Below are 26,825 nucleotides of genomic sequence, written 5' to 3' on the forward strand. Positions count from 1 at the left end.
TAGCTATCGCTGAAGTATGGAAATCTTTCTAGCTGGTTGTTAATTTGATGAACTCCACCCCTCGTTACTAGTGTGAAAAAAGTAACCTTAGACAGTAACAGTAGATGGAGCTCTAACACTGGTGACCTGACACCTGTGGGAAGAGCGCCTGTCATTTTGCACATTTTCACTGAAGTCAAGTGAATTTAAATTCTAGAATGTGATCATTTCAGTCTTTCTGCATTCAAGCAGCTGCCCTTTTTCAGTGTCTGCTTTTCTCTCTTGAGCCCCAGCCACTCTGCATCCTTCTCCAAGCCTCTTCTCCCTATTCTCCCTATGTAGCTACATCATGATTTTAGACCTAGGCTGTCTTGACAGGGTTCCTGTCAGCAGAGACTGTGTCTGTGTCTGTATTTTGATCAGTTTGAGAATGCAGCTGTCAACTACCAAGTTCTTTGTTCTTCCACACTCTTCCCTCAGGCTGAAAAAAGCAGTCTCCTCACAAGTGGCATCAGTCTTCAAAGACTGCGTCTGTGCCCAGGAGTGATGTCAACCACCACTTACTTGTATATTAAAACTCTGAATATTAAAACTCTGTATATTAAAATTCTTAGAAACGTTTGTGCTGTACACCTTCAGAACTATAAGTGAGCTATAAATAAACAATTAGGGTAAAATCAAACAGCTAAGAGGTCAAACTACAGGCGTAAGATCTAATCCAAGCAATACAGCTTAGGTAGCTTTGCTCTAACTCCTTTCGCACCCATCTGGTGCAGTCAGCCTGTGCTGCATAGCTACAGAGACATAGTCAAACAGGTAGACTCATCATGTGAGGTCATACAGGAGGACATTCACTCAGTTACACTCTTTCTGTCATCCGTGCCTGACTACTTAAGAAAAAGAGCAAGGTCTAAGGCAGGATAAATGTATCAAAACATTGTGGAGCCAATTGTAATGTTTAGATTTGAGGTTTGCATGTGAGATAATTTTGTGAATGTGCTTTAGATGAGTAAACATTAAATCTTACCTTCAGTCATTCGCAGTCTGCATTAAAAGATATTGCTGAAAGGTCAGTCAGTAAAGATTAAACTATAACTGTTGGTTACAAAAGATGGACAGAAGGTTTTCTCAAGTGTGGAAAGATTGAATGCAACATCACTCCAGGATAGAATCACTTTCTACCATTTTGTCAAGACAAATAACAGCCTTCTAGGGGTGAATAAAGATTTTAGAGTACATATGCCTTCACAGGTATTAAATGTGCATGGTCTGTCTTCACAATAGAGCGGTCAGTTTTTATTCCTTGATTATCTTTACATTAAAACAGCTCATGATTTTGTAACAAAAGCCATTCTGACCTCAAATCCAGGGTGACATGAGTCACTCCTTTGAGACTTACCTGTTTTTCCATTCACACATGGTCAGTGGTTGGATAAGGAGGAGAGTGAAGGCTGCCCATTGGCTTAAAAGCCACGCATGTCTTGGCTGAGTCCTGGGGGACTCCAGCCTGCCGGCTTGTTACAGCCATCTGTACGGCTTTAGAGAAGAACATCGGAGCCTGGAGACAAGAATCAGCCTGCATCATCATGAGCTTCACTATAGAGGAGAGAGGGAAACCCAACACACAGGACTACAGAGTCTACTTCAGTAAGTTTACCTCGTAGACTGAAGTGACAGAGTTGAACAGCTTTTCAGCTTTGAGTTTATTAATATTACCCAACATCACTGAGTATCATCCTCTTCTCTGATGGATGCATTGACTTTGATTACTGATACTGTTTTAATTAGTTACTGTCAGTGTTAACAGTATATTGTTGGTTCATTCTTTTACAATATACATTATTTGTCATTTCATTAGCTATACAGCAGTGTGGTAAAATGTCAGTGTTGTGTGATATGTACAAAAGATCCATACAGATTTGGCCTTCCTCAAGGTAAACCGTTGTAATGAAGCATCTGCTGGTGACAGTAACAGCGCAGACAGGAGTGCTAAAATCTCAAGCAAATGAAACAGTAGAATAAAAGAAAGGAAAGCATTAGAGTGCCCAATCCGGGCCCTTGTATAACCTCTTATCTGACATTTTACATTTTCTTTGGACCATACATTTTCTGAGCTTGCCTGAGCACAACATCTGTAGATATTTTTCAAATAGTTAAAAATATGACTAAAAAGGTGAAATTCTATCACTTTATCATATTAACTTCTGAAATCAAAATTGACCTTTTTAATTTAGTTAATTCATGTGCTTTGTCATGTCAAACGTAATTGATCATACCATACCATTTAAAACACACATTTCCTGCTTTCCTCTAATCTTCCCTCAAGACATAATGCACTTTTGCAAGGCATTAAAACACTTTCTGATTTTTGCTTACATCACTGTGCATCTGCAGGGAAAATAATATTAACTAATAATGTCATGCTTCACCTCACCCTTCCACCTGCACCGCATTCAGCTAGCTCAGAGATCCTTACTGACACTGTGTTTCACTCAGAAACATGTCACAATATGCAAACCTCTCCACAGAGAACTCAGATGGGAAATACATATCTCCATTCCATGACATTCCCCTCTACGCAGATGAGGCAAAGGTACGTTTTAGTAAAATCTTTATTCACCCCTAGAAGGCTGTTATTTGTCTTGACAAAATGGTAGAAAGTGATTCTATCCTAGAGTGATGTTGCATTCAATCTTTCCACACTTGAGAAAACCTTCTGTCCATCTTTTGTAACCAACAGTTATAGTTTAATCTTTACTGACTGACCTATCAGCAAGATCTTTTAAAGCAGACTGCAGGGGCCACGGTTAATGAATTCAGATGAGCCTGTTTCTTAGCCACAGTGTCAAAAGACACAAAGCCCATTTCTCCTGAACAGCTAGTAAACTGCTTGTAATCTTTCTTTCTTTGCTCTTCTGTCTGATGCATTAGACCACGGTCCTGTGCAATTTCACATTGAGTTTCACCTGTTTTTCATGCTCTTTTTTAAAGTCTGCCCAAAGGAATACAATTAACAGTTGCTCAGATCAGTTTAATAGGCATAAATGGCAACACAAACTGGAGGAACTGGAGTCATCAGTGTTCACTTTGTGGCTAAAATACCTTTTTATTAACCATCTAGCTACTTACAGCAATCTTCTACAATAAAGACTGTAGTCCACTTGTTTCTCTGCATACTTTGTTAGCCCTCTTTCACCCCATTTTTCAATAGTCAGGTCCACTACAGTGCACTGCTATTGTGTGTTGTTGGTATGAGTAGATCAGACACAGCAGTGCTACTGGAGTGGTTGTAATGTTATGGCTAATGTGTATTTCTCAATGTATGAGCATTAAGTGTGTTAGAATATTGAAGGTAGAGTGTGCCATTACCTCTGTCCCCTTCATTTTTGTCAATTCAGAACAAAATTGCAGTATTTGTAAATAAATATTAGGTTTTCACGTGCCATTCAGCAGCCATCAGTATGATATTGTTCTGCAAATTACAAAAAAAAACACATTTTTGCAAAAACAGTTTGTACTTATGATATTCCTCATAACTTCACTAGCTCTTTATTGATTTTCTCCAGAATATCTTCCATGCAGTTATAGAGGTTCCCAGATGGACCAATGCCAAAATGGAGGTATGAATCACTCTTAATCCTGATGGATATCACTGACATATATTGTTATAACTTTATCTTTCTATAATAGAATTGCTGCTCTATTGAGTGCACAGCAGTAGTAATGGCAAGGGTACTTGAGATTAAATAGGCAAAATATTTCCCCTAGGGTTCCTTATGTAATAGTTTAGATACAGTTTAGTGAATTCTCGAAAGACCAGGTACACATTAAGTTGATCTTAATTCATGTACTTTCTGGAAAAAGGTCAAATAAAATCACGCAATCCTATTAATCAACAGTAGATGTGCTACTTTTTAGAGGAGAAATACATATCTGCATTCTGCAACATCACCCTTTATGCAGATGAGGTCAAGGTATGTAGATTTTTATTTGAATTGGTTACATGGAAAATCTAGTGTGAGCCATAGTTAATTAATTCCAGAGGTCCAAACGTCACTCTTTTAGTTGTATTTCATGTAAAAATCATTTTCAGACTACATCCCCTTTGAAATTCAGCCACATTAAAGCTCCTTCTGTATCCTGTCCATTTGTTCAGGAGTGTTTACTACATCCTTGACAGTTCCATTCTTTCTTTTCTCTTCTGTCTGATGCATTAGATTGCAGTCCTCTGTAATTTCACTTTGATTTTCACCTGTTTTTCATGCTTTTTTTAAAACTCTGCCAAGAGGAATATAATTAACAGTTGCTCAGATCAGTTTAACAGGCATAAATGGCAACACAAACTGGAGGATTCAACTAATAAAAAGTGCTACTTTTTTAAGTTATAAACAATGGAAAGGTTTTATTCTAAAACATTTCATAGACCACTTTCATGACATTATCTTTTTTTTCTTGCATAGTCACATAGTTGGGAGTGGTGGTCTTTACACATACAAACGTTTTCTACACTACATTATGATTAATACCACCTTTATTAGAGAAATAAAAATGTATTTTCCATCATACTCCAACTGTTCTTTTCACAAACTCATTAAATCCCAAATGGAAAGAAATCAATGGACAGCATTTTGGAATTAAACTCTTCAGTTGTACCGATATCTAAAATGTAGTGATGACCATCAGTGGGTTTCAGTCATTTTTTAATTAGTTATGCAAAATCATATACTCATACTCAAGTCTTTGTAGACACCTGCTTATTCAACATTTCTTCTGAAATAAACGGTATTAATAGGGAGTTCTTTCTCTTCTGAGAAGGCTTTACACTGCATGATGGAATATTGCTGTGAGGATTTGATTGCATTCAGACACATGATCATAAGGTATGAGGTCAGGTACTGATGTTGGGTGATCAGTTCTGGATCACAAATACCACTCAAACTCATCCCAAAGTTATTTGATGATATGCAGTGGACATGATGGCCTTAGACCTTTCCATTGGCAATGCTTTTCTGTGGAGTTTGTGTAAGCTGTGGGGTGCAATTGAATACCTGTGTCAGTAATGGGTGCATCTTAGAGTAGCTGAATTCTCTACTTAGAAGAATTGTTGGGATACTTTTGGGCATGTATAGCAGTCTTGTTCGTTGTTTTTCCCCAGATTGCTACCAAAGATCCCCTGAACCCCCTAAAGCAGGATGTGAAGAAAGGAAATCTGCGTTATGTGTGTAATGTATTTCCTCATAAAGGCTACATCTGGAACTATGGAGCTATCCCTCAGGTCTGTTTATCCACCGCTCTCAGAGCTTGTTTGAAGCGTTGAAATGAGCACATGCATTATAGCATCATAGTGAACATAATGAGTAAACAGAATAAGAGGTTATTGTGTCCTTAAAGCATGTTTGAAACCACTTTAATTAATAATTTGTGTTTTTATGCACAGTAATAACTGGAATGTATGGATGTAAATCTTATAAAGTAGACAGCAAAAGGTATTCTTGGACTTTTTTCATTATTTCAAGGAATTTGAGTTATTGTGACTGTTATTTCAAAGCCAGCTCCATTTTTTTACATCATTTGAGCACAGCAGCTGTCCTTTACATGGGGAACATTTCATGTTAAATTGACTAATTGAAATGCTTGAAAATTACCTGAAATATAATTTTATTATATTAACTTACACTGAAAGTTCAAAATTATTTTGCCTTGTCCTTTAAACTTACCGGTTTCTTCTTTTGTTTGTTTGTACTGACATTAATTCCTATTTACAATCATTTTTGGTCATATTATCTCATTTAAGATTTCCCAAAGCATATTATGTGGTGTCTCTCTTCATTCTCACTGTTATACAGCTTTCTGAGTCATTAAAGAGCCCTTGTTATTTTTTTGTTGACTTATAACATCTGTGTGGTTTTATGTACTAAACCCAGTTCCAATTCATTTGTATATCCTTTTCCAGAGGCTTTCCAGAGGCTTACAGAGGCTGATTTTGTTGCTGTGCCTTTAAGACTGACACATTTAATTCACCTGTAAATGATGCTACATGGAGCCTCTTTGAAAAAGCACTCCTTAGAATTTAAACTTAAATGAGCTGTGCTAAACTGCTGTTGGCTGAATAGGTGGATATTTGTAAGTCCTTTTGTTCTTAGTGGCATCATAAAACCAGTGAATTCAAAGGGGTATTTTTGCATTTTATTTTACAGATTTGGACTGTATGTAAAGGAAAGTGAATGGTGCATATGAAAAATTTAATATTTACATACTACATTTGTTTTAAATGGGCAACATTTGGTTTTCCATGATATAGGCCCTTCTAAGGGTTCTTCACCTTCTTCTTTTTTATTTACAACTTTCTACTAGTTATTTAAAAGCTATGGAATTTCACAGGAAGAATATACTGACTTAATTTAGTCTGAAATTGGTTTTATAACTGCTTTCAAACTTTTGAACACATAGTGTAGGTGGAATAGATCAGTAGGTGATTTTTAGAAATACATTTTATTTTGAAATTTCTCTTCAGTTTTGTTATAGCAACAAGGTCCTAAAAGTGCAAGACAAATGATCATCTTATGATTGTGTTTCCTTTAGACATGGGAGGATCCAGGACACAAAGACGAAGACACAGGGTGCTGTGGCGACAACGACCCCATCGACATCTGTGACATCGGAAACAAGGTAGGAGAAATGTTGAGGCAGAAGAGTCTGGCAAAGGAATTCAGTGACAGAACAACAGTAATGTTTACAGGCACTTGTGTCACCACCACAGATAAAAAAACATATTTGAACTCCCACACAGCAGTGATTCACTCCCATTTTAGGACTGAGCTTTCATGAGCTGCCAAAGCAGCTGACATTTCTTTTTAGTTTAATTTTATCGAATTTATTTTAGAGTGCATGAGTCATTCAGGCTTTTATCTCTTTAAGTGCTTCTCCCTCACTTCTGGCTCTCTGCAGGTGTGCTCTCAGGGAGAAGTCATCCGTGTAAAAGTCTTGGGGACACTTGCACTGATAGATGAGGGGGAAACAGACTGGAAAGTCATCGTCATTAATGTCGAGGACCCTGAGGCCGACGACTTTAACGGTGAGTGAGAAACTTCAGTCTAAACTGATGCAGAACTCTTTCCAGCTCACTGAAGGCGGTGCTCTTTCATTTTCACAGATATTAATGATGTGAGGAGGCTGAAGCCGGGCTATCTGGAAGCAACAGTGGACTGGTTCAGAATGTACAAAGTACCAGATGGAAAACCAGAAAATCAGTTTGCCTTCAATGGTGAATTCAAGAACAGGGTAAAGTGAAGCAGAGCTGTAATGACTTAAAAGTGCAGTTACACTCATCCATTTAATTTATGCTTAAATAATAACATGGAAATGTGGTTGTTTAGTGTAGTGGGTGTGGTTGTTTAGTGTAGTGGGTAACACCTCTGCCTTCTACGCTGTAGACTGGGGTCACCTGGGTAAAACACCCTACACCTGGGTAAAACACCCTACATTACACCAATAAGAGTCCTTGGGCAAGACTCCTAACACCACCTTCGCCTACCTGTGTAAAATGATCAAACTGTAAGTTGCTCTGTATAAGAGCGTCTGCCAAATGCCATAAATGTGATGTAAATGGAAATAACCATGTTACATTTGATGTGAACATGCTTACTCACCTCAGACAGCAACGCCACAATAGTCTTAAGAGACATTTTTTGGTGTAAAGGCTAGGAAACCCCAGATTCTGATGTATCTTAAAGGTGGGTGAAACTTTGGGGTGGACTGACGGAGGAATGTAGACAACAATACTGCTACTACTATGCTGTAAAAATGTCTCACCAGATCAACTTTAAAAAAATGACTTTATGTAGTAATAATCAGTTGAACTAGTTTTATTCAACTCAAAAGGAAATACATTGATTGAAAGAATTGTTTGTTTATTTATGTAGGTTGGATACAACTAGTTAATTTATTTGTTACCACATGAAGTCAATTTTTTAGGTTAATCTTACAAGCCATTTTTTTCAGTGTATTACTACTACTATTGCACATGTGCATTTCTTGGCCTTTTTACGTTTGTGGTACATCAGATTTCTTTATTGCTGAAGAGGGATCCACAATGATTGTATGACATATTTCCATAACGCATGCTGTGTACTGTAGTGAGAAAACACTGATGGACAAAACTACAGCATATAAAATGGCTCTTCAGATCAACCAAAAAAAAGATACTTCATTTGTTAACAAGTAAATTAATTCATTTTAACTGAATAGCTAATGATGAAAATCAGCAGCTGTAGACCTAAATAAAACAAATAGGAACACAAAATTGTGAATGCATTGAGGCTGAGTGATGCAGTGCTACATCACAGAATGTTACAAATACACCAATCAGGCTTAACATTATGACCACCTCTTTGTTTCTACGTTCATTGTCCATTTTATCAGCTCCACCTACTTTGTAGGTGCACTTTGTAGTTCTACAAATACAGGCTGTAGTCCATCTGTTTCTCTGCATACTTTGTTAGACCCTGTTCTTTTACCCTGTTCTTCAGACACAGCGGTGCTGCTGGAATATATATAAATTATATTATAATATTTATAAACACGTTAGTGTCACTGCTGGACCGAGAATAGACCACCAACCGCAAAATACAGCCAACAGCATCCTGTGGGCAGTGTCCTGTGACCACTGATGAAGGACTAGAGGATGACCAACACAAACTGTGCAGCAGCAGACAAGCTATCATCTCTGACTTTACATCTACAAGGTGGACTGACAAGGTAGGAGTGTCTAATAGAGTGGACAATAAGCAGACAGTGAGTGTTTAAAAACTCCAGCAGCACTGTTGTGTGTGACCCACTCCTTCCTGTGCAACACACACTAACACACCTGCTCTGTGAGGGTCCATGGTGGTCCTGACCACTGAAGAACAGGATAAAAGGGGGCTAACAAAGTATGCAGAGAAACAGATGGACTACAGTCTGTAATTGTAGAACTACAAAGTGTGCCTATATAGTAAGTGGAACTGATAAAATGACAATGAGTGTAGAAACAAGGACATAATGGTCATAATGTTACGCCTGATCAGTGTATATTACAAGTGACAAATAACATATCATATGCTAGTTGTAGGTCAGAATAAACTAAATAATGTAAGTGAATTTGGTCTTTGTTCATCTGCAGGACTTTGCCATTAAGACAGTCAAAGATACCCATGGATACTGGCAAGCACTGATAATGAAAAAGACTGAAGCAGGAGAACTCAACTGGTATGATAATCAACATCTCATCACTATATATTCATGTACAGTATTATTTTTATATATTATTGTATAAGTGAATGAGCCAGCATTAAATAAAACAAAAAAACTTTAATGGATGAGCTGCTCAGTGTGCAGATTGAATAGTATGTTTGATGTATACTGATTTTCTTCTAACATGCATGTTTTGGTTTGTTATTGCAATGTCAAAGTTTCTGCTTTATAATGTCTTCTCCAGCATGAACACCTGTGTCACAGACAGCCCCTTCATCTGTGCCAGCAGTGATGCCAAAGCCATTGTAGACTCAGTGAGTTTCTTCAGCTGCTTTCAGCCTTACATTCAGACTCAAAAAGGCAGAAAAATGAGGAAACGTTTAGTCAATCATTTAAAATGAACAATAATGTAATGGATTATGAAGTACAATACAACCATTCAGGATACATATTCAGAAAACAAAAATTAAGTATGTATTCAGTCCCAATTACACTGTATAAAAGCAGTATTCAGAATTCAGTTACTGTTTACATTAACTACAGAAACTATGCACCATCTTGAAAAGAAACACTATCAATGCTTGCTTATGAACTATTTTAAATCAGAGTATGGTGTGTAAAGAAGTACTTTAAAGAAAACCTCAAATCAACTTCTTTACAAACACTGAATTTACTGCTAAAGCCTGAGTGGACTGATAAATCAATGTGATGATCAGTTATTAATCTCAGTGTTTCTGAGCTCTGCTAAACCCTGAGTGGACTGATAAATCAATGTGATGATCAGTTATTAATCTCAGTGTTATTGAGTTCTGCTAAACCCTGAGTAGACTGATAAATCAATATGATGATCAGTTATTAATCTCAGTGTTTCTGAGCTCTGCTAAAGCCTGAGTAGACTGATAAATCAATATGATGATCAGTTATTAATCTCAGTGTTTCTGAGCTCTGCTAAAGCCTGAGTGGACTGATAAATCAATATGATGATCAGTTATTAATCTCAGCGTTTCTGAGCTCTGCTAAAGCCTGAGTGGACTGATAAATCAATATGATGATCAGTTATTAATCTCAGCGTTTCTGAGCTCTGCTAAAGCCTGAGTGGACTGATAAATCAATGTGATGATCAGTTATTAATCTCAGTGTTTCTGAGCTCTGCTAAAGCCTGATTGGACTGATAAATCAATGTGATGATCAGTTATTAATCTCAGCGTTTCTGAGCTCTGCTAAAGCCTGAGTGGACTGATAAATCAATATGATGATCAGTTATTAATCTCAGAGTTTCTGAGCTCTGCTAAAGCCTGAGTAGACTGATAAATCAATGTGATGATCAGTTATTAATATGAATGTTTCTGAAGCTCTGAACAGTAAAACTGAACAGTCTCCACAGTAGTGGACATGGTCATGAGTGATAAGCTTAATATTGGTGTTGCACTGGCCTCATTACAGGTCATTACCTGAAAATCACGTAAGTGCCAACATTATTCTCAAATTTTGTTTTTTGGGACTTGGTGAATTGTTTGCTTAGTTCATGAGATGATAATGGGACTGCAGAAGCAGCAGTGGACTGAGGCACGTGATGAGAGCCAAAATAATAAGGAGAATTTCATTTAAATGATGGTGAATTTTTCATGGGACATGTAAACAGAAGAAAAACATAAGGAAAACTACTAACCAGTAACAGTGAGGAACAGTGTAAATTAAATATAATATACTTGTCAATATGTATTCCTAATGTATTCCAAATGTATTCTGAGCACATTTTTACCAGAATATGTTACTGAATACATTTATGACAGTGTACTCAATATTCAATCATCACTACATTTTCAATGTATTCTGGAAGAAAAAGATTCAGAAAATCATGAACTGGGTTTCATAATTACCGAGTTAAAGAATAGCTCCATTCACAGTGAATATCTTCTCTATTATTTTCATAATGACTCCAGTAGTTTGCAATAAAATCAACCCAATATCTATTTTTCCCTCTCAGGCAAGTGCGTATGGTGAAGCAAAGTCTATCCCAAACTCAGGTAGGAAATCCTCATAACAACTTGCTTGACCACACCTTCAGCTCTCACTCCTACCATCCCCCTGGGTAAAACCAGCAAATGCATGTACGGCATCTGCTACTGTTTTATAGTCAGTGCCATCAATACAGACATCAATAGTCTCTTGGACTTTACTTTGTTTTCATGAAATATTCTATTATCAAAAATAAACGTAACTGATTGATTTCATTGTTTTTATTTGACGGCACGTTTTTCTTTTCTGTTTTTCCAGCTGACAAATGGTACTATTACAGCAAATAATCATCGAGGGACAGCAGCCAGCAAAGATGATAACATGATGTTGGATTCACATCATTAATCCAGTCAAGATGCTGAATGTATTTAAGCTGTAATTATGCTTTCTGCTCCATTAAAAAAGAGAGTTTTACAGATATATACATTTGCTAAATTATCTGGGCAAAATGCTTACTGCTTATTGTAGATGATCAGGAATAAATTAATATTAGAACTCTGCTCAGCTCAGTTACTGACCATAACTGTTTTCTGAGAGGATTCAAAATGTTTGAACACCGACCTTAAATTAATAAAGCTTTTTTGTCATGTTAGAAAAAAAACAGTTGTGTATTGTTTTAACACAAACAAGCATTACTGAAAATTTTACTTATACAAACGTTTGAACACCCTTGGGCAATTTGCATATGTTTTTGATTTTCTCTGTGAATATAACATCCTCTACAGAGAATATATTTAAATATGGCATTTTTCTGCAAATCTTAGTCAACAGATTCTATTTTTTGCTGACTTTAACATGTAACATTTAACATGAGAAAAAAAAAACATTAAATAGTAAATGTGCCATAAATTTGGCACACATTTTTTTCTGTATGTTAAATTCAGAAAAGACACAGTAAGTGTGCATTAAAATGTAGACTAGTAGAGGATGTGTTCACTTATTTCCACTTAGAAAATAAACAAATACAGTTTAAGAAAGGGTCACTTCACAAACCACAATATATATATATATATATATATATATATATATATAAGTTTTCAGGTCTAATTTAATTCAGTAGTTGAGCAACATTTGCCACAAAAATCTAAAAGTGTTTCAATTTCACACTTTCACACATTATGATTATATGGTTATTTGTGTAATTTGAGTAAACAGGCAACTAAATAACAGAATATATTATAATAGACAGGAGACATGATTCTCATTCAAATGCATATTTAGACCAGGTGGCACAATTCAAACACATCTTAACACATTTTTAAACTGAAATGTTTATCATTTCACAATAAAAGTGGTCCTACACAGCAAACATTTGTGTTTTATAAAAACATATTGAGACTTCATATTCCCACACTACCCATTAATAACACTTATACACTACTATACACAAGTGAATCCACAGATTTAAGGAAAATGTAAGGGCGTCTAGGGTTCTACAGTTAAAATCGTAATGAAAATGATGGAATACATTTAGAGAATATTGTGCTGTGGTGAAAATGAAAAGGGTCATCAATAATCATTAGTGCTGGATAAAACAGTGTATTAATATTGCTATTTTACACAAATGATCAGTAATGGTCTCACCAAAATGCATCTATCCACAGTGTGTGTCTCTGAGTGTGTATGTGTTTATCACAGTGAAAGTCAGAAAGAAAAAACACAATAAAGTCGATGGCCACTGTAAAACTGAGTCTTCAGGTCACCGCAGAGCAGGTGTCGCCAAAGCGCTCTAATACCGCTTCACTCCTCACTGCAACAAAGAGAAGAAGCGACAAGCGGACAATTCGATTCACTGAACCGACTCGGTTAAACTGTGCGTTTCGGTGAATCGGCCGCCCGGTTATTTTTACTTCCGTTCAATAGAATCAGTCATTCAGAGCATTTTGAAACAATAAGGCAATTCGCAAATATTATAAATATGTTTGTCCCTCATCCCCAAGGTTTCATACTGTTTTGTCTACAAAACAATTTATATTGGTTGCTGCCGTCTCCTGTCTTTGTATATAGTAGCACATTTACAGTGTAACGTCTACTGATTAATACATACCGTATAAACCATCTCGTCTTAAACAAGTCAAGCATGACAACAAAGTAGTGAAACAAACATTAAACAACTTTGACAATCTTTGCCTTCACTAAGAAACGCGCTTCATTTTATTTTTTGATCCAAAAAGGTCTGCTGACATGTACAATTTAGTCTAATTTTAGACGCACCGAGCTTAAACAAAACGGTTTTGCAGGAAGCAAGGGGTCTTTATCGAGACTGTCTTGCCCTTGCTACATTAGTTGGTCATGATCGCGAATCGATTCCCTGTTCAAAAGAGTCACTCAAAGACAACGACTCGTTCGCGAATCGATCACCGCTGCTGTCTATGGTTACCACGGACGCCGTCTCTTCTCAGCGGCGCTGTTAGCGAGCGAGCTAACGGCTTATTCCTCCACAACACAAACCAGCGCTGGACAATAGAGCTCCACCGAGGACGCCGTGACAGCCTGTGCTAACGGTTACTGAGCACAGAAAATAAGGTGAGAGCGCATAAAAACGTTGCTGCGCTGAATTCTGACGATTCGCCGAGGACGAACAGCAGAGGACTAGTGTTAGCCCGTTAGCTAACGCTAGCTAACAAGCTATTGATAGCAGCTAACGGGATAACAGGGCCGAGGCCTCGGATTAAACCGAGAAATAGCAGCCTGTGTAGGAGGGTATTATTCACACCTGGACTCTCCGTGTCTTACTTGTAATTACAATGTCCTGAGATGCTAATGCGCATGAGCTTGCTCTCGGTTACAGTAATAACTGAACTAACGTTATTGGGCTTAATTTAGTAGAATGAGCGCTAACGTTAACAGATACGCTGGCGAGGTTTTCTATCTGACGGTTTTCTTAAAATTTCTAAGAGGATAGTTAATCGGTTTGGGGCGAGGCACACAATATTTCCTCTATTACTTCGGTGAATGCCAGCCAAATCATCCAGTTAGCTTAGTAGTCAGTATTGAAAACCTGTGTAACTAGTTAGCTATATGCGTCTCAGAGTGAGTGTTCGCCTGAGAGAGTACAGTGGTGCGAGCACAGCTGGTGATATTCTGAAAGGACGGAAGTTGAGCTAGATAACCTAAGCTAGCCTTGCTTGCTATCCTACCTGTCATGAGACACACCTGCTTAGGAAGTTAGTTGACGAGCTGCTTTAAAGCTGTTGTCTGACCTCCCAGTGCACTCATTTCTCCTTCATCGCGTTTATTGAACGGCTTGCCCTTTGAAGGAGCTGTATCATCCAAAACGAGCAATTATTGTATTATTTGTCAGGTTATGTAATGTTCTTTAATGCAGCCCTGCTTCCGTCAGCTTCATTCGTTTTGACAGAATTCAATTTTATGTGTGTGTGTGTGTGTTTTCATTTGCAGTGTTCTCTCACAACAATGCTTTACACAAAACATCATACAGTCATTACCTTTGTCTCCCTACAGCAATAAACAAATCTTTACTGCTAGGGAACAGATGCAAAAAGTTACTGGAAACTAGTGGACACATTATCCTCAAGCATCCTCTCCAAAGCACTTGTTAAAGTTCCTCCCACCTTCAAGATGCATCATCAGTAGGGGATTTTCCTAGTCTGTAAACTAGAAGCTGGAAAATCTTTTCCTAGAGACTCCTGTTGCACTATTGTGGGTGGCCAACATGCATTTTTACAACAGATGTAGTAATGGTTGCATGTATAATTTTGCTTAGAGTGCCGCTTTTATTTCTTACAGGAAACACACCTCGCAATGTCATTTATATTTGACTGGATCTACAGAGGGTTTAGTGGTGTACTACAGTTCCTTGGTAAGTTTACGAACGAACGATATTTCACAGCTGTTGTTTACTCTCATAGTATTGCTACAGCCACATACTATACTAATCTGTTCAAAGAGGTTATGTCTTAACAGGATGATCTGGTTTCTGGTTAAATGACAGGTCTATATAAGAAATCAGGGAAGCTGGTGTTCTTAGGGTTGGATAATGCTGGAAAGACGACTCTGCTGCACATGCTGAAGGATGACAGGCTGGGACAGCATGTGCCTACACTACATCCTAGTAAACAACATAAATCAATCTTTTCAGTTCATTAGCTGTTGTTTGCAGTATTCATGAAAAATGAATGTGTTTGGTCTGTTTCTAATTATTTTTCAGCCTCAGAAGAGCTGACCATTGCTGGGATGACATTCACCACATTTGATCTTGGTGGTCATGTACAAGGTTAGACTCATTCATGCTGATTTTGGTGTGACTGTTATAAGACATTAGGTGTTGCATCTGATCCATCTTGTAATGAAAGTCCAAGTAGGCACTTATGGAATAAACACATTTTTGGGTTTTTGGGACTGAAGTGTGGTCATTCAGATGGACTATCAGATCCTTAGCCATTTTGCAATTGTGCTGTTTTTTTTTTTCAGCCAGGAGAGTGTGGAAGAATTACCTCCCAGCTGTGAATGGAGTGGTTTTTCTTGTCGACTGTGCAGATCATGAGCGTCTTGCTGAGTCCAAGGTTGAGCTTGATGTAGGTATTACAGCCCTGAGTCGCAACTTCACTGTCCAATGTTTTTATTTATTCTTGTATCTTTTAAACAATACATGATTCCAATGTCTGGTCAGGCGCTGCTGTCAGATGAAACTATATCTAATGTGCCGATCTTGGTGTTGGGGAACAAAATCGATCGGCCGGAGGCAGTAAGTGAAGGGAGGCTACGAGAAGTCTTTGCTCTTGACGGACAGACCACTGGGAAGGTCAGTGTAGGACACACATACACACACAGACTACAGCAGATCCAGTATTGGATGGAAAACATCTGTGTTTTTTGTAAATCTAAAATTAAGAATGTTACAGTTGGTTGCATTACTGCCATTCTTAAAATTGCTCTAAATGAATGAGCGAATGGAGGGGTGTGATGATTACTTTCATGTTTGATACCATTTTTAAGGCTGAGGTGACAATTACATTATAGTTTTTATATTAAATATTAAATTAATATAATATATATATTTTTTATATTTTTATAATTTTTATATTAAATTTAATGTATTAACAATGTCTCGATACTGCAGAGCTCCAATTATATACTACAGAGAAAAATCTCAGAATAATACTAAATAGCATGTCTTTGTGCAAAAGAGTCATCTTACAAAACAGTGAAACTGAGCAATAAACAATACAAAAATCTGAACTGCCTCAAAACCAAAATCTTGCAGATATGTGCAAAAGTTTGGGTGCCACTGGTCAAAAGCCATGTTTTGCTGATTTGAAAATAAGTTTGTAAAATGTGGCCTGTGTGAAAGCTTTGTTAAACTCAGCAAGTAAATAGAAATTGTTCACTAAAAAGGCAGTCTTGGTTTCCACAAAACATGGAAAAGAATCTGAGAGCTTATTAGCAGTTTATTTTCCAGATTTTACACTGTTTTTTTAGTCGTTCTCCTTTTTTCTGATACTGTATTGTTATTTTTACACCTTTAGTGAAAGGTATTATGTACGGAGAGTAAATGCCATAACCTCCATGTGTGCTCTGTTTCCAGGGAAACATGTCACTGAAGGAGCTGAATGTGCGTCCATTGGAAGTCTTCATGTGCAGTGTCCTAAAGAAACAGGGCTATGGAGAAGGTTTCCGCTGGCTCTCTCAGTACATTGACTGAGGGGAGTTCTCTGATTGAAAAGACTCCTATTTTTGAGTTCTGATGAGCGACGGATAGAGAACACCTTCATAAAAGGACCCAGGAGGAGTACTGGGTATTCAGCTTAAAGACACCCATCCCTCCCCAGCCCAAAACCTTCAACATTCCATCCAGGAAAAACAGATGTGATTTTACATTGTCAAATGAAACTAAAACATGTAAAAGTATTTAATGCTATAATCTGGGCCATTCGTGTCACATCACACATATGTACACTATTTCTGCGTTCTGTACGTGTATGTGTGACTAATTTGTCGTGGTGTAGTATTAATTTGGTGTGATACAGCATTTTAGGGCGGGAGCCCAGTAGCTGCACCAACTTTGTTGGCCAAGGATCACTGCGTATTGCCAACATGATATCATGTAGTTCAAAACCATGAATCAAAAATAGACAAAAATCATAAAAGACAATTCTGAGAACATTAGAAAATGAATGCAAAACGTCATTCCTTATGATATACAATACTGCGCAACAGTCTTGGGCATCTGAAAAAAATATATGTAAAGCCATTTGTTTCGGCAGTAAGTGTTCATTTGTTCCTAAAACACTAAAAGTATTCATACAAATAAACAATGTATGTGATTATATGTTTGTGAGTGTGGTAGTTTTACCAGTTTCACTTTCTCCTCAAGGAAGCCCAGTTTTTACAGTTAAAATCCATCGACAAGCTCATCTAATCAATCCTTCATTAAATTCAATTAGATGTGCTGCTGATGGAGTTTGACAAATGCGTGTAATGACTGGAGAGCAGCGAGAAGTCAGGAGCCAAACATATACATTTAAAAAATATGTATTTCTTTTGTATTATTTGCATTCTTTCTAATGTTATATAGTGTTTTATAGGCAAAGCACACTTACTGCCAAGATAAACAGCTTTAAGCAGTTTTCTTGTCTGTTTTGATTTTTGCACATTACTATCTGTTGCTTTAATACTTGCTTTTAACTTATTGCATTGCAGAAAGTGCATGGTGTATCTAGCCCTTGAATGTTTATCATTATAGTTTGAGATTATATTATATTATTTGAGATTAATAGTGAAAATACATGTGGCCTCTGGCCCATGTTTGCCTGTACTCATTGGGTATCACCATTATTAGTCAGCATATCTTTATAAAGCAATAACATTAAGCTCCACAAGAGTAGTTGAAGAAGGCACTGGAAGGAAGATGATGTTCCACAGATGTTTACATTGGGAACTTGTCCATGTCCAAGTATGTTTAAATATGAATAGGCCTTTGGGCAGTCGTACAGACCACCCTCGTATCATAATGCGCAAAGTACAGCTAGCCTCTAAAATACGTTACTAATTTTGTCTGATATGTTTTAAAGTAAAATGAATATGTGTCATATTGTAGATAATGTTCATATTGTGCTGAAGTCTAGACATTCTTGCTCTATTATAGGGTTGTGTGTATAAAAATTCATCTGAGACGCTGCAGGTATTTTGTGAATATCAGCTGTTTGGTTTTAAAGCACTGATAGGAGAGTATGTGCAGCATGAAGTAGCTAATGAATGTGGTTCTTATTTAAGTGTTTGAACTTGCACAGCTGTAAATATTGTACAGTGAAGTCCATATGTGTTTCTACACTACATAGCCTTGAACTAAATCCAGGTATTTAAGATTATGTACAAGAAAGTCATCTATAAATATTTTGAACAATCCAGTCCTGCTTTTGTGTTCTGATTCACCTTTTAAGCTCCATACAGTCAGTGGGAATCATGGATTAGCAAATTTGGGCTCAGTGCAAAGTAACTGAGGGCATCAAAGACACTTTGGGTTCAGCTTTAAACTGCACTACCTTAGCATAGAGCTTGGGACATGCTCTCTAGTTGCAGATGAAATAAGCTTTTCAAGAAAGAAAGAAAAAAAACAAGGAAAATTGGTTTTGTTTTAAAATAGACTCGGAGGTTAATTGGAGATCATTCCACACTGTGCCAAGGCGAAATTCCCTGCCTTTCAGAGAAGGATGATTATAGAGTGGCAAATGTCACTACATACCAGAGCAGTGCAACTGAAAATTTCACAAATTGTGTATATTTTTCCAAAGAAATGGCAGACTGAAGGTAATGCAACCTACCAAGGATGATGAGCATGAGCAATCAGTGCCACATTAAAGGAAGAGTGGATTCTATCAAGCCTTCATCTCATCTGAAATTGGCCAAGGGCCTTCCACAATGAATTAACACAGTTTGTTGGGGAAAAAGTACCTACAAATTATTAAGCAATGCAATGAGCAAATCTAGTCTTTAACCCAGGGCCCATATTCACAAAGCTTCTCAGATTAGGAGTGCTGATCTAGGTTCTGCTACAGTAAGAACATTGTAAATAAGGAATGAATATGATCCTAAATCAGCAGTTCTACTTTAAGAAGCTTTGTGAATGCAGGCCAAGGCTTCTGATGAAATCAGCTTTGCAGTATTTTACTCAGAACTAGTGCTCAGTGTAATGGGAAACACACCACTGTTAGACGGTGCTGTCTTGGCACAGGTGAGTGGTGACTAGTTACACCTCAAGTACAGTTTCATGGATTTATTTATTTCCTTTAGAGTTTTCAAATTATACCTCTTACATCTACTACTAATCTACATTTAATTCTTGTTATTGTAGGTCAAAAAAGTTCCAAAAGGAGAAGAGTAGCATATAATAACCTTCAGTTACCCTGTAGTTCCACTGCAGCTCTACAGGGAAAGAGTTTTTGGACCAAGTACTTTTTTAATCTAACTGGCATAATTCTGGACATGGCTCCTCCAAATTCTGCGTGATACAGAAAATAGCTCAGCAGTTTTAAATCAATCACCAGAAGCACTGCTTTTCAGCAGTTTCATTTACGGCAGCACATTACAGTCATCAGTTTTTCACTGCATCAAAATCTATTAATCCATGCCGCTGTAAACACTAATAGCTTTCAGTACAGTTATTATTTCTCATTTAACAGTTGCAGCTAATATAGAGCAACCAGAAATTAAATTAGCAGTTGAATTTCATTTTTTAAATCGGATCATTCTGCTTCATTTGCCAAGGCTCTCCATACCAGCATGAATTCTCAGATACGTGCAATAATACATACATCACACAGCTGTGTGGAAAGTAATGAGAGGTGCTTTGTGTCAGTGCAGTTTCATTTTGCTCCACAGGAGGCAGCTAGAGACCAGCAACGTTTGCCAGGGAAGAACAGCCCACTAAAGCAGAAATACAGGTAATTCTACACTATTGAAAAAAAGATGGGGCTTCAACAGTTCTTTAGTTAAGAAAACGGTTTGATATAGAACCATATACACCCAATGAACCCTTTGCATGATTAAAGGATTATGTGCTGTAGATGGTTCTATATAGCACTCAAAGGCGTTCTTTCGTTACATTGTCAAGCTTATACAGTCATGCAAATTTTCCACTAATCTGATGAACCCTTTCATCATGCAAAGGGTTCTCTGACTGTTTATGGTTCTATATAGAACCATTTTCTTTACTGAAGAACCTTTGAAGCACCATCTTTAAGAGTGTACATTTAACAAAAAAGGCTCTGTATAATACCAGAAAACGTTCTATGATGTGATAGTGGACCCTTATTTAAATGGTTCTTTAAAAACCCACAATAGGATCTCCATTCTTGAGAAGAAAAAACATTGAAGTATTCAAATGGTTCTTTAAATTGTCCCAATTAAATATACATCAACACATATGGACACAAATGTTTGAATTTACCTGTTTAAATTACATGTTCTGTTAGTTTTCTAAGTGTAAATAACACATTTACAGGTAACAAAAACAAGAAATCATGCATTCATAAAGCAGTGCATAAATATAAAATGTGTCATATCTTTTGCATCAGATTTATTATTTGCATCAGCTGTTTTTTTTTCAATATTTTAAAATCAGCAAATAAGCAGCAACTTTACATTAAAATGTGCAGATGTGTCCTTTATAGAGGCACACGATTTTACCAGAAGCACCCAAATGTCTGAATATGACTGTATCTATTATGTATCTACTGTCATGACTCACCTGACTTGAATGAAGCATATTTGCTTTGCTTCTCAGCTGTTTGTGGCATTTTGCTAAGATAAAGTAACACTGTTGAGAAGTGAAAACAAACTGCAGACAGTTTAGCATGAAGAACTCAACAAGACAATAGTTCCAGTGCCAGTTTATTATCAAATATCAAATACAGTGGAAAAGATGTCATGGGCTGAGCTAAATAGCACTGAATACACAGTAGCAGTTCAGTATACTGTGACATGAGAGAAGAGGTGGATGTCTTTGTGGGTTTGTACTACAAAACCATAACATTGATATCTTCAAATTTCTGTAACGTTTCATGGTCCCATTTAGAACAATTTCATCTGTTCAGACAGCTGCTGTAACTGTGTCTGTGCTGTGAATAGTTTTTTACATTACTGCTACCATTTGATCTGAATGCAGAACCAAACATGTGCACAGTGTCTCAGAACTACATGATCGTCTCTTTCCAGCATGCTTTAATTTAGACTGTTTGAAAGCATGTCGCTACAGAATCCCAAATGCTGTCTCTCTCTCTCTGATTCCCTGCCACTTCCGCTTTACGCTACCGGTATTGATTCAACCAGATCCAGCTGCACTGCAGACCGCAATGCAAGAACAACTTTAGATGTACAAACTGTGATGCTGCTAGCATGACCACAATAAATTGCACCAGACAGCAAAGATTTTAGAATACGTTGCGTGGTGGAAGTCTTAAGATCTTTTTTCTTTTTTTTTATTTCAACAGACTCATGAAAGAAACAGAGACGAGAGCCTCATTAAAATTTGACATTCACAACAGAAATGGTTTCATTATACTCAATGCATTGCAGGGCATCCACGATGTGTTCATCACTTTTAATATCATTCCTCAGGCAACTTTTAATATCATTCCTTAGGGCTATGATAACAGCAGCCTGGGTTCCAGGCAGTGAACAACTGATCCTGCTTAACATTTCAACTCGTTTAAACCTGCGGCTGACAGTGGGTGACTTTGAAAGACTTTGTCTAGGTTGATCAATTCAGCAGTAATCTGTCGAAGGCCATTTCCTTCCTCATTTCCCTTCGAAATGTCATACAATATAGAGTATATATATATATATATTAATTTAATGAAAGACATATATTACAATCTAAAGACAGTTCAATAATATATTATTCACAATAACATTTCTCAAGATTCAGCCCCTCATTTTGTTTGGACTGATGTCACCATGTAAATCTTACTGTCTGTCATAATCCTATAAGCATAATGAGATATTTTCTCTGGAGATTTGCTGGAAAAAAAACAAGAGTATTGGATATTAGAGGGCCATAGTATTCAGTGTTCAGACAGTAGAGGTACATTCTTCTGAACTAACATGCAATATTGAAAACAATCAATTTCATGTATCTTGTAAATGGTTAATACAGGGATCAAAAACAGCCTCAATATCTGAAAATTTAAGTTTTCAAGTACAGTTCACACAAAGCAAGAAAAACAAGAAGAAAATGCACATTCAAGCAACCAAAATACATGGCACATTCATCATTAGAGGGAGAGACTGTGAAGAATGTTTCTTAAAGCTGGATATGTGTATGTAAAGAGTATATGAAGTATTTGTGATTATAGAGATTCCTATCCTTGAGAAACTGAAATTTATTCTAGTTATCGAAGGTTTGAAACATCTGACCCCTGAATCTAGACATGTGTCCCTACTCAGCTACCTCCAGACAGCATTAGATTTGCTTCTATTATAGGTGACTTCAGAGATAGCAGACATAGACATACTATGGAGGCTGTGGATGGACCTTCACTGTAGACCAGGATACACAGCTGTCCTAATGTGAAGTCTACTGAGGCAACTTCATGTTACTGCTTGTCTGTAATGGAAATGTATTTTGAGTAAATTAAATTGAAAACGATTCCACTGATAACAATGAGTATTTTAGACTAGTGTTTTTTTTCTCTAGAACAGCACGTCCACATTCTGTGTCGATATTACAGAAGCAAAGAAAACATGACACATAATTAGGACAAAACCTGTCCCTGTCCCTCTATATTCCCCTCCCACAGAGTTTCTGTACTGCTCCTTAGTCCAGTTTGCTAAGCTCTTCAGTAGGTTTCAGATGCAGTGAGTGATTTCTCTAGTTCTGCTTTTAACAGCAGCAAAAGTCTTATCCACAAAGGACCAGCACAGGTTTTAGATTTCATGAAACCAACAAGTAACACATTATACTCAGCAAATTAGGCAGTCATAGGCTACGATAAGCAGCAGGTTTTAATGCTTACATGTTCGAATTGGATTGTTTTGCTTATGTTGTGCACCTGATCAGTTTCATGTGTTTAGAAAAAACTGTGATCATTTATGGACACAGCAGTGTAGGTCTGGTTTCATGTCATTTTTTTTTGCTATTTAGAAGAAAGAAAAGATTAGATGCATATTAAATATGTGTCAGATCACCCTTTCAGCCTTTCCAAAAGCTTCAACCAAGCAAGACTTAAAATGAATTAATACTGATTTCGACAGATGGTCTTTGTGGAGGACAGGCATGATGATAATTGTGAATATTTTCTACCAGATGTATCCTCCATCGTCAGTCTCTGCAGGCTCCGCCTCCTCTTCTTCCTCAGCCTCCTCTCCATTGTCCTCTGTTTCTTTCTCTTCTTCATCCTCCCATCCCACACCACTGCCAAAGTCCCCAGAGTAGCCCACAAACTCATCTGCACCACAAAGAGGGATAGCATTAAAAGAGATCATCATACAGAGAGCAATTCTACTGTAGAATTAGGTAGGCGAAACATTAACAGACTCCATGTAAACGCTAATGCTATCTGTAATCTGGAGGTAGTTTTGATCTCTGTTATCCCTACTATTCCTATCTGTTATGGTACCAAGGTTGCATTCTGTCATTTAAGAAATATTGCTAAAGTTTTCTATCCCAGAATAATGCAGAAAAAAATTATATATGCATTTGTACAGAATGGCTTACTATAATGCTCCTAAAATGTCACTGCAGTAGCATTTATAGGACGCTGCTGCGAACAAGACCTCATACTCAGTAGACGTGTGTATGACTAAATAAAGTAACAAATGAAAGAAACAACCCACAAAACATATACTGTATTGTAGGTGACACTCACTGCAGTCAGGGTTGCCATGAACACGGGATCCGCTGACCTCATTGCCGTGCGGGTCAACACACCAGCATTCTGCTCGGCTCTGGTCACACTGCAGCTTCTTGTAGTAGCCATCCTCATCACAGCTGGGGATGTACACACCTACAGCACATGCACACACACACACACACACACACACACACACACACACACACACACACACACAAATACACACACACAGCTTGTTAAATATTGATGCTCTTCCTTTTGTTGCTGTTCAGTCACTGTGCCAGACACACAAACACACAAGCACAAGCACACACACAAGTTATTAATATGACACTCTGTATTGTTGCCGCACAATGATGTCAGAAGAAGGCTGAGTGCCTGAGTGGCACTTTAGAGATGTAAGCTTATCAGCGGACAGAGAAAAGTCTTCTATTTGTTGGCCAATGATGGCCAAGCAGCCAGAGGTCTGCTCTGCGAAGCGAAAGGTCAAAGATAATGGCATCCTGCCATCGTTCTGTTTACAGGCAAACAAATAACGCCTTATTTCTTTCTCCATAACTACAGCGAGAGAGAGAGCTTTAAAGCACTACACCCCTGACAAAAAAAGGATTAACTCATTTTGCAAATGATTTCTTCCTGATCAATTCTCTCCCTTAATCAATAAATCAGATATTAGATAAAAAGTAGATCAGTATATAATTTAATAGCTTAGAATAGAATGCAATGGGATAAACAAACCTAGGGCTGTGACTGAGGTGGATCCCTATTTGCACATTAAGGTACTATTATGTACGCTGATCATTTTTCATTTGCACTATAATCTACCACACTGTACTCATAATATTTAGTGAACAATGTAGATCACTACACAAGGAACTATGAAATGTATGCAAAGTGCAATGGAAGTCTTTTGTTGCTAAGCAACGGACAGAGGAACGTTAGCTAATGTTAACATTGTCATTAAGCCGCTGAAAACAAAACATACTCATACCTGGTCCATGGCCCTGCACTTTTCAAAACATTAAGTCGTAGTCAACACTGTAAAATGGATTTGGAGTTCTAACTAAGTAAGTAATCATGCTGCCTTACATTTTCAATTTTGTTGAACTTCAAATAATGAGTTAACAAAATGCAACACACATGTAACACATAGTCAAGCAACTAATGTTGGTTTGTTTATGCAACTGGTGAACACTGATGCAGGTTGAATGTCTGAATCCATTTTCTGATTACTGAGTTTTTTACCATTGTACAGAAAAATAATTCAGCCCTATACAGCACAATAGAATATAATAGAATAGAATCTAATAGAATATGACAAAGTAGACTAGACTAGAATAAGTACAGGCTAGAACAAAATAGAATAATAGAATAGAATTGGTATTTAAATGATTAATGACAGGCTAGACTAGAACAAAATAGAATTGAATAGACTAGAACAGAATGCAGTAGGGAGAAAGATGTCAGTTTTCTATTGTCTGTTGGCTACAATGATTGACAGCGCAAACAAACCAACGACAGCACTGAGACTGGCTGACTGTTCCCACCTCCCGGGAGGCTGCTGTCATACAAAGCAGTCACTCAACATTACAGCTCAACACAGCTGTCTGACAAACCAGCTGAGAGAGAGGGAGGGAGTAATATGAGAGAAGGAAGCAAAGGAGACAGAGAGAAAGAGAGACACACACACACACAGGGAGAAAGATGGAGAGAAAGAGGGAATAGTCTGACAGGTAATCCCTCTCTCCCTATGCCTCAGCTTTTTATAAAGAGAACTGAAGCATCAGTCTGCTAGGTGTGAATCTGCTGTCCTCTGTCAATAAACAAACCCACACACACACATGTACACATATACAAATACACACACACACACACACACACACACACATACACACAGACAACATGCCTGGGGGAAATGTGAAATTGAGAGAAATCTAATCCCCTGCCTCTGTGTTTGTGTGTGTGTGTGTGTGTGTGCGTGTGTGTATGTGCAGTTAGCTCGTCCTGTAATCCCACACTAATTAGTAGTTAAGCCCAAACGGGGTCTATAATCTGCGTAATCAACCCCTTACAGTGCCTCCTGTTGCTTCAGAGCAGGAATTACATAATTACACAATACATGCACATACATACATCGCCATTTATAAGTGATGGTGTACCTGGCTTCTTCTTGGATGCCTCCTGCACTTGGATCCTCTCAATCTCAGCCAGACAGGGTGGTTCTGTAGATCAGAAGACTCTTAGCTCACAGTGACCCTTTTCAAACATCATCATTGCCAGAATAATAATTACATGAATGTTTTTAGTGCAACAGTATAGTGAAAGATTTAATTTACGCTACATAATTCTGCTGACCCTCAATGACAAAATCACAGGCAAAAGTACAAAAAAAAATTATCCCTGTGCCTCAAATCGAGTACTTCCATACTGGTACTAGCCACTTTGTGTTCCCATTGGAAAATGAAGCAGAATGTGGGGTACTGTTACAGGGGAATTCCGCTGAATTTTCAGTCATAGAGATGTAAACAAAGTTGTCTGTAGTAAACTGATGTGAAATGGTTAATTGTACAGAAACTTAGCAACTCAGATTTCTTTACAGTGGTGGTAAAAGGAACCAGGGATCACAATGTTAACAGCACAAATATAGGCATTTTATTTACTAATTTAAAAAGACCAGTGAATCTTACCTTGTGTGAGTTTCTATATACAATGTTGATAATGATAAAATAGTGGTAAATCCAGAAGTCTTCTATGGGTACAGTTTTTCCTTACAATGCCCTGCAT

At 37.5% G+C, this 26,825-nt stretch overlaps 3 protein-coding genes across 3 annotated transcripts in view; 2 read left to right on the top strand and 1 right to left on the bottom strand.

Moving 5' to 3' along the window:
• Positions 1-1,448: 1,448 nt before the first annotated feature.
• Positions 1,449-11,824, top strand: ppa1a (inorganic pyrophosphatase 1a). The gene is made up of 11 exons (XM_017701053.2): positions 1,449-1,626; positions 2,508-2,572; positions 3,546-3,599; positions 5,135-5,254; positions 6,562-6,648; positions 6,928-7,054; positions 7,133-7,260; positions 9,140-9,225; positions 9,455-9,524; positions 11,198-11,237; positions 11,488-11,824. The coding sequence occupies exons 1-11, from the start codon at positions 1,566-1,568 to the stop codon at positions 11,514-11,516; spliced, it is 867 nt and encodes a 288-aa protein (XP_017556542.2). The 5' UTR covers positions 1,449-1,565; the 3' UTR covers positions 11,517-11,824.
• A 1,759-nt stretch (positions 11,825-13,583) lies between these two features.
• Positions 13,584-18,599, top strand: sar1aa (secretion associated, Ras related GTPase 1Aa). The gene is made up of 7 exons (XM_017701042.2): positions 13,584-13,755; positions 14,980-15,052; positions 15,185-15,304; positions 15,401-15,466; positions 15,664-15,767; positions 15,863-15,994; positions 16,778-18,599. Exons 2-7 carry the CDS (start codon positions 14,995-14,997, stop codon positions 16,892-16,894), a joined length of 597 nt encoding a protein of 198 aa, XP_017556531.1. The 5' UTR covers positions 13,584-13,755; positions 14,980-14,994; the 3' UTR covers positions 16,895-18,599.
• A 2,465-nt stretch (positions 18,600-21,064) lies between these two features.
• The window catches only part of LOC108430824 (SPARC (osteonectin), cwcv and kazal like domains proteoglycan 2), a 46,205-nt gene continuing 40,444 nt past the window's right edge, over positions 21,065-26,825 (bottom strand). The window contains exons 9-11 of the mRNA XM_017703569.2: positions 26,201-26,263; positions 24,057-24,194; positions 21,065-23,636 (exon numbers count right to left, since the gene is read on the bottom strand). Coding sequence (XP_017559058.1) covers positions 23,488-23,636; positions 24,057-24,194; positions 26,201-26,263 — 350 coding nt within the window. The 3' untranslated portion in view covers positions 21,065-23,487. The remainder of the gene's footprint in view (positions 23,637-24,056; positions 24,195-26,200; positions 26,264-26,825) is intronic.

Source organism: Pygocentrus nattereri, chromosome 13, assembly GCF_015220715.1.
Source record: "Pygocentrus nattereri isolate fPygNat1 chromosome 13, fPygNat1.pri, whole genome shotgun sequence".
Classification (NCBI taxonomy): Eukaryota; Metazoa; Chordata; class Actinopteri; order Characiformes; family Serrasalmidae; genus Pygocentrus; species Pygocentrus nattereri.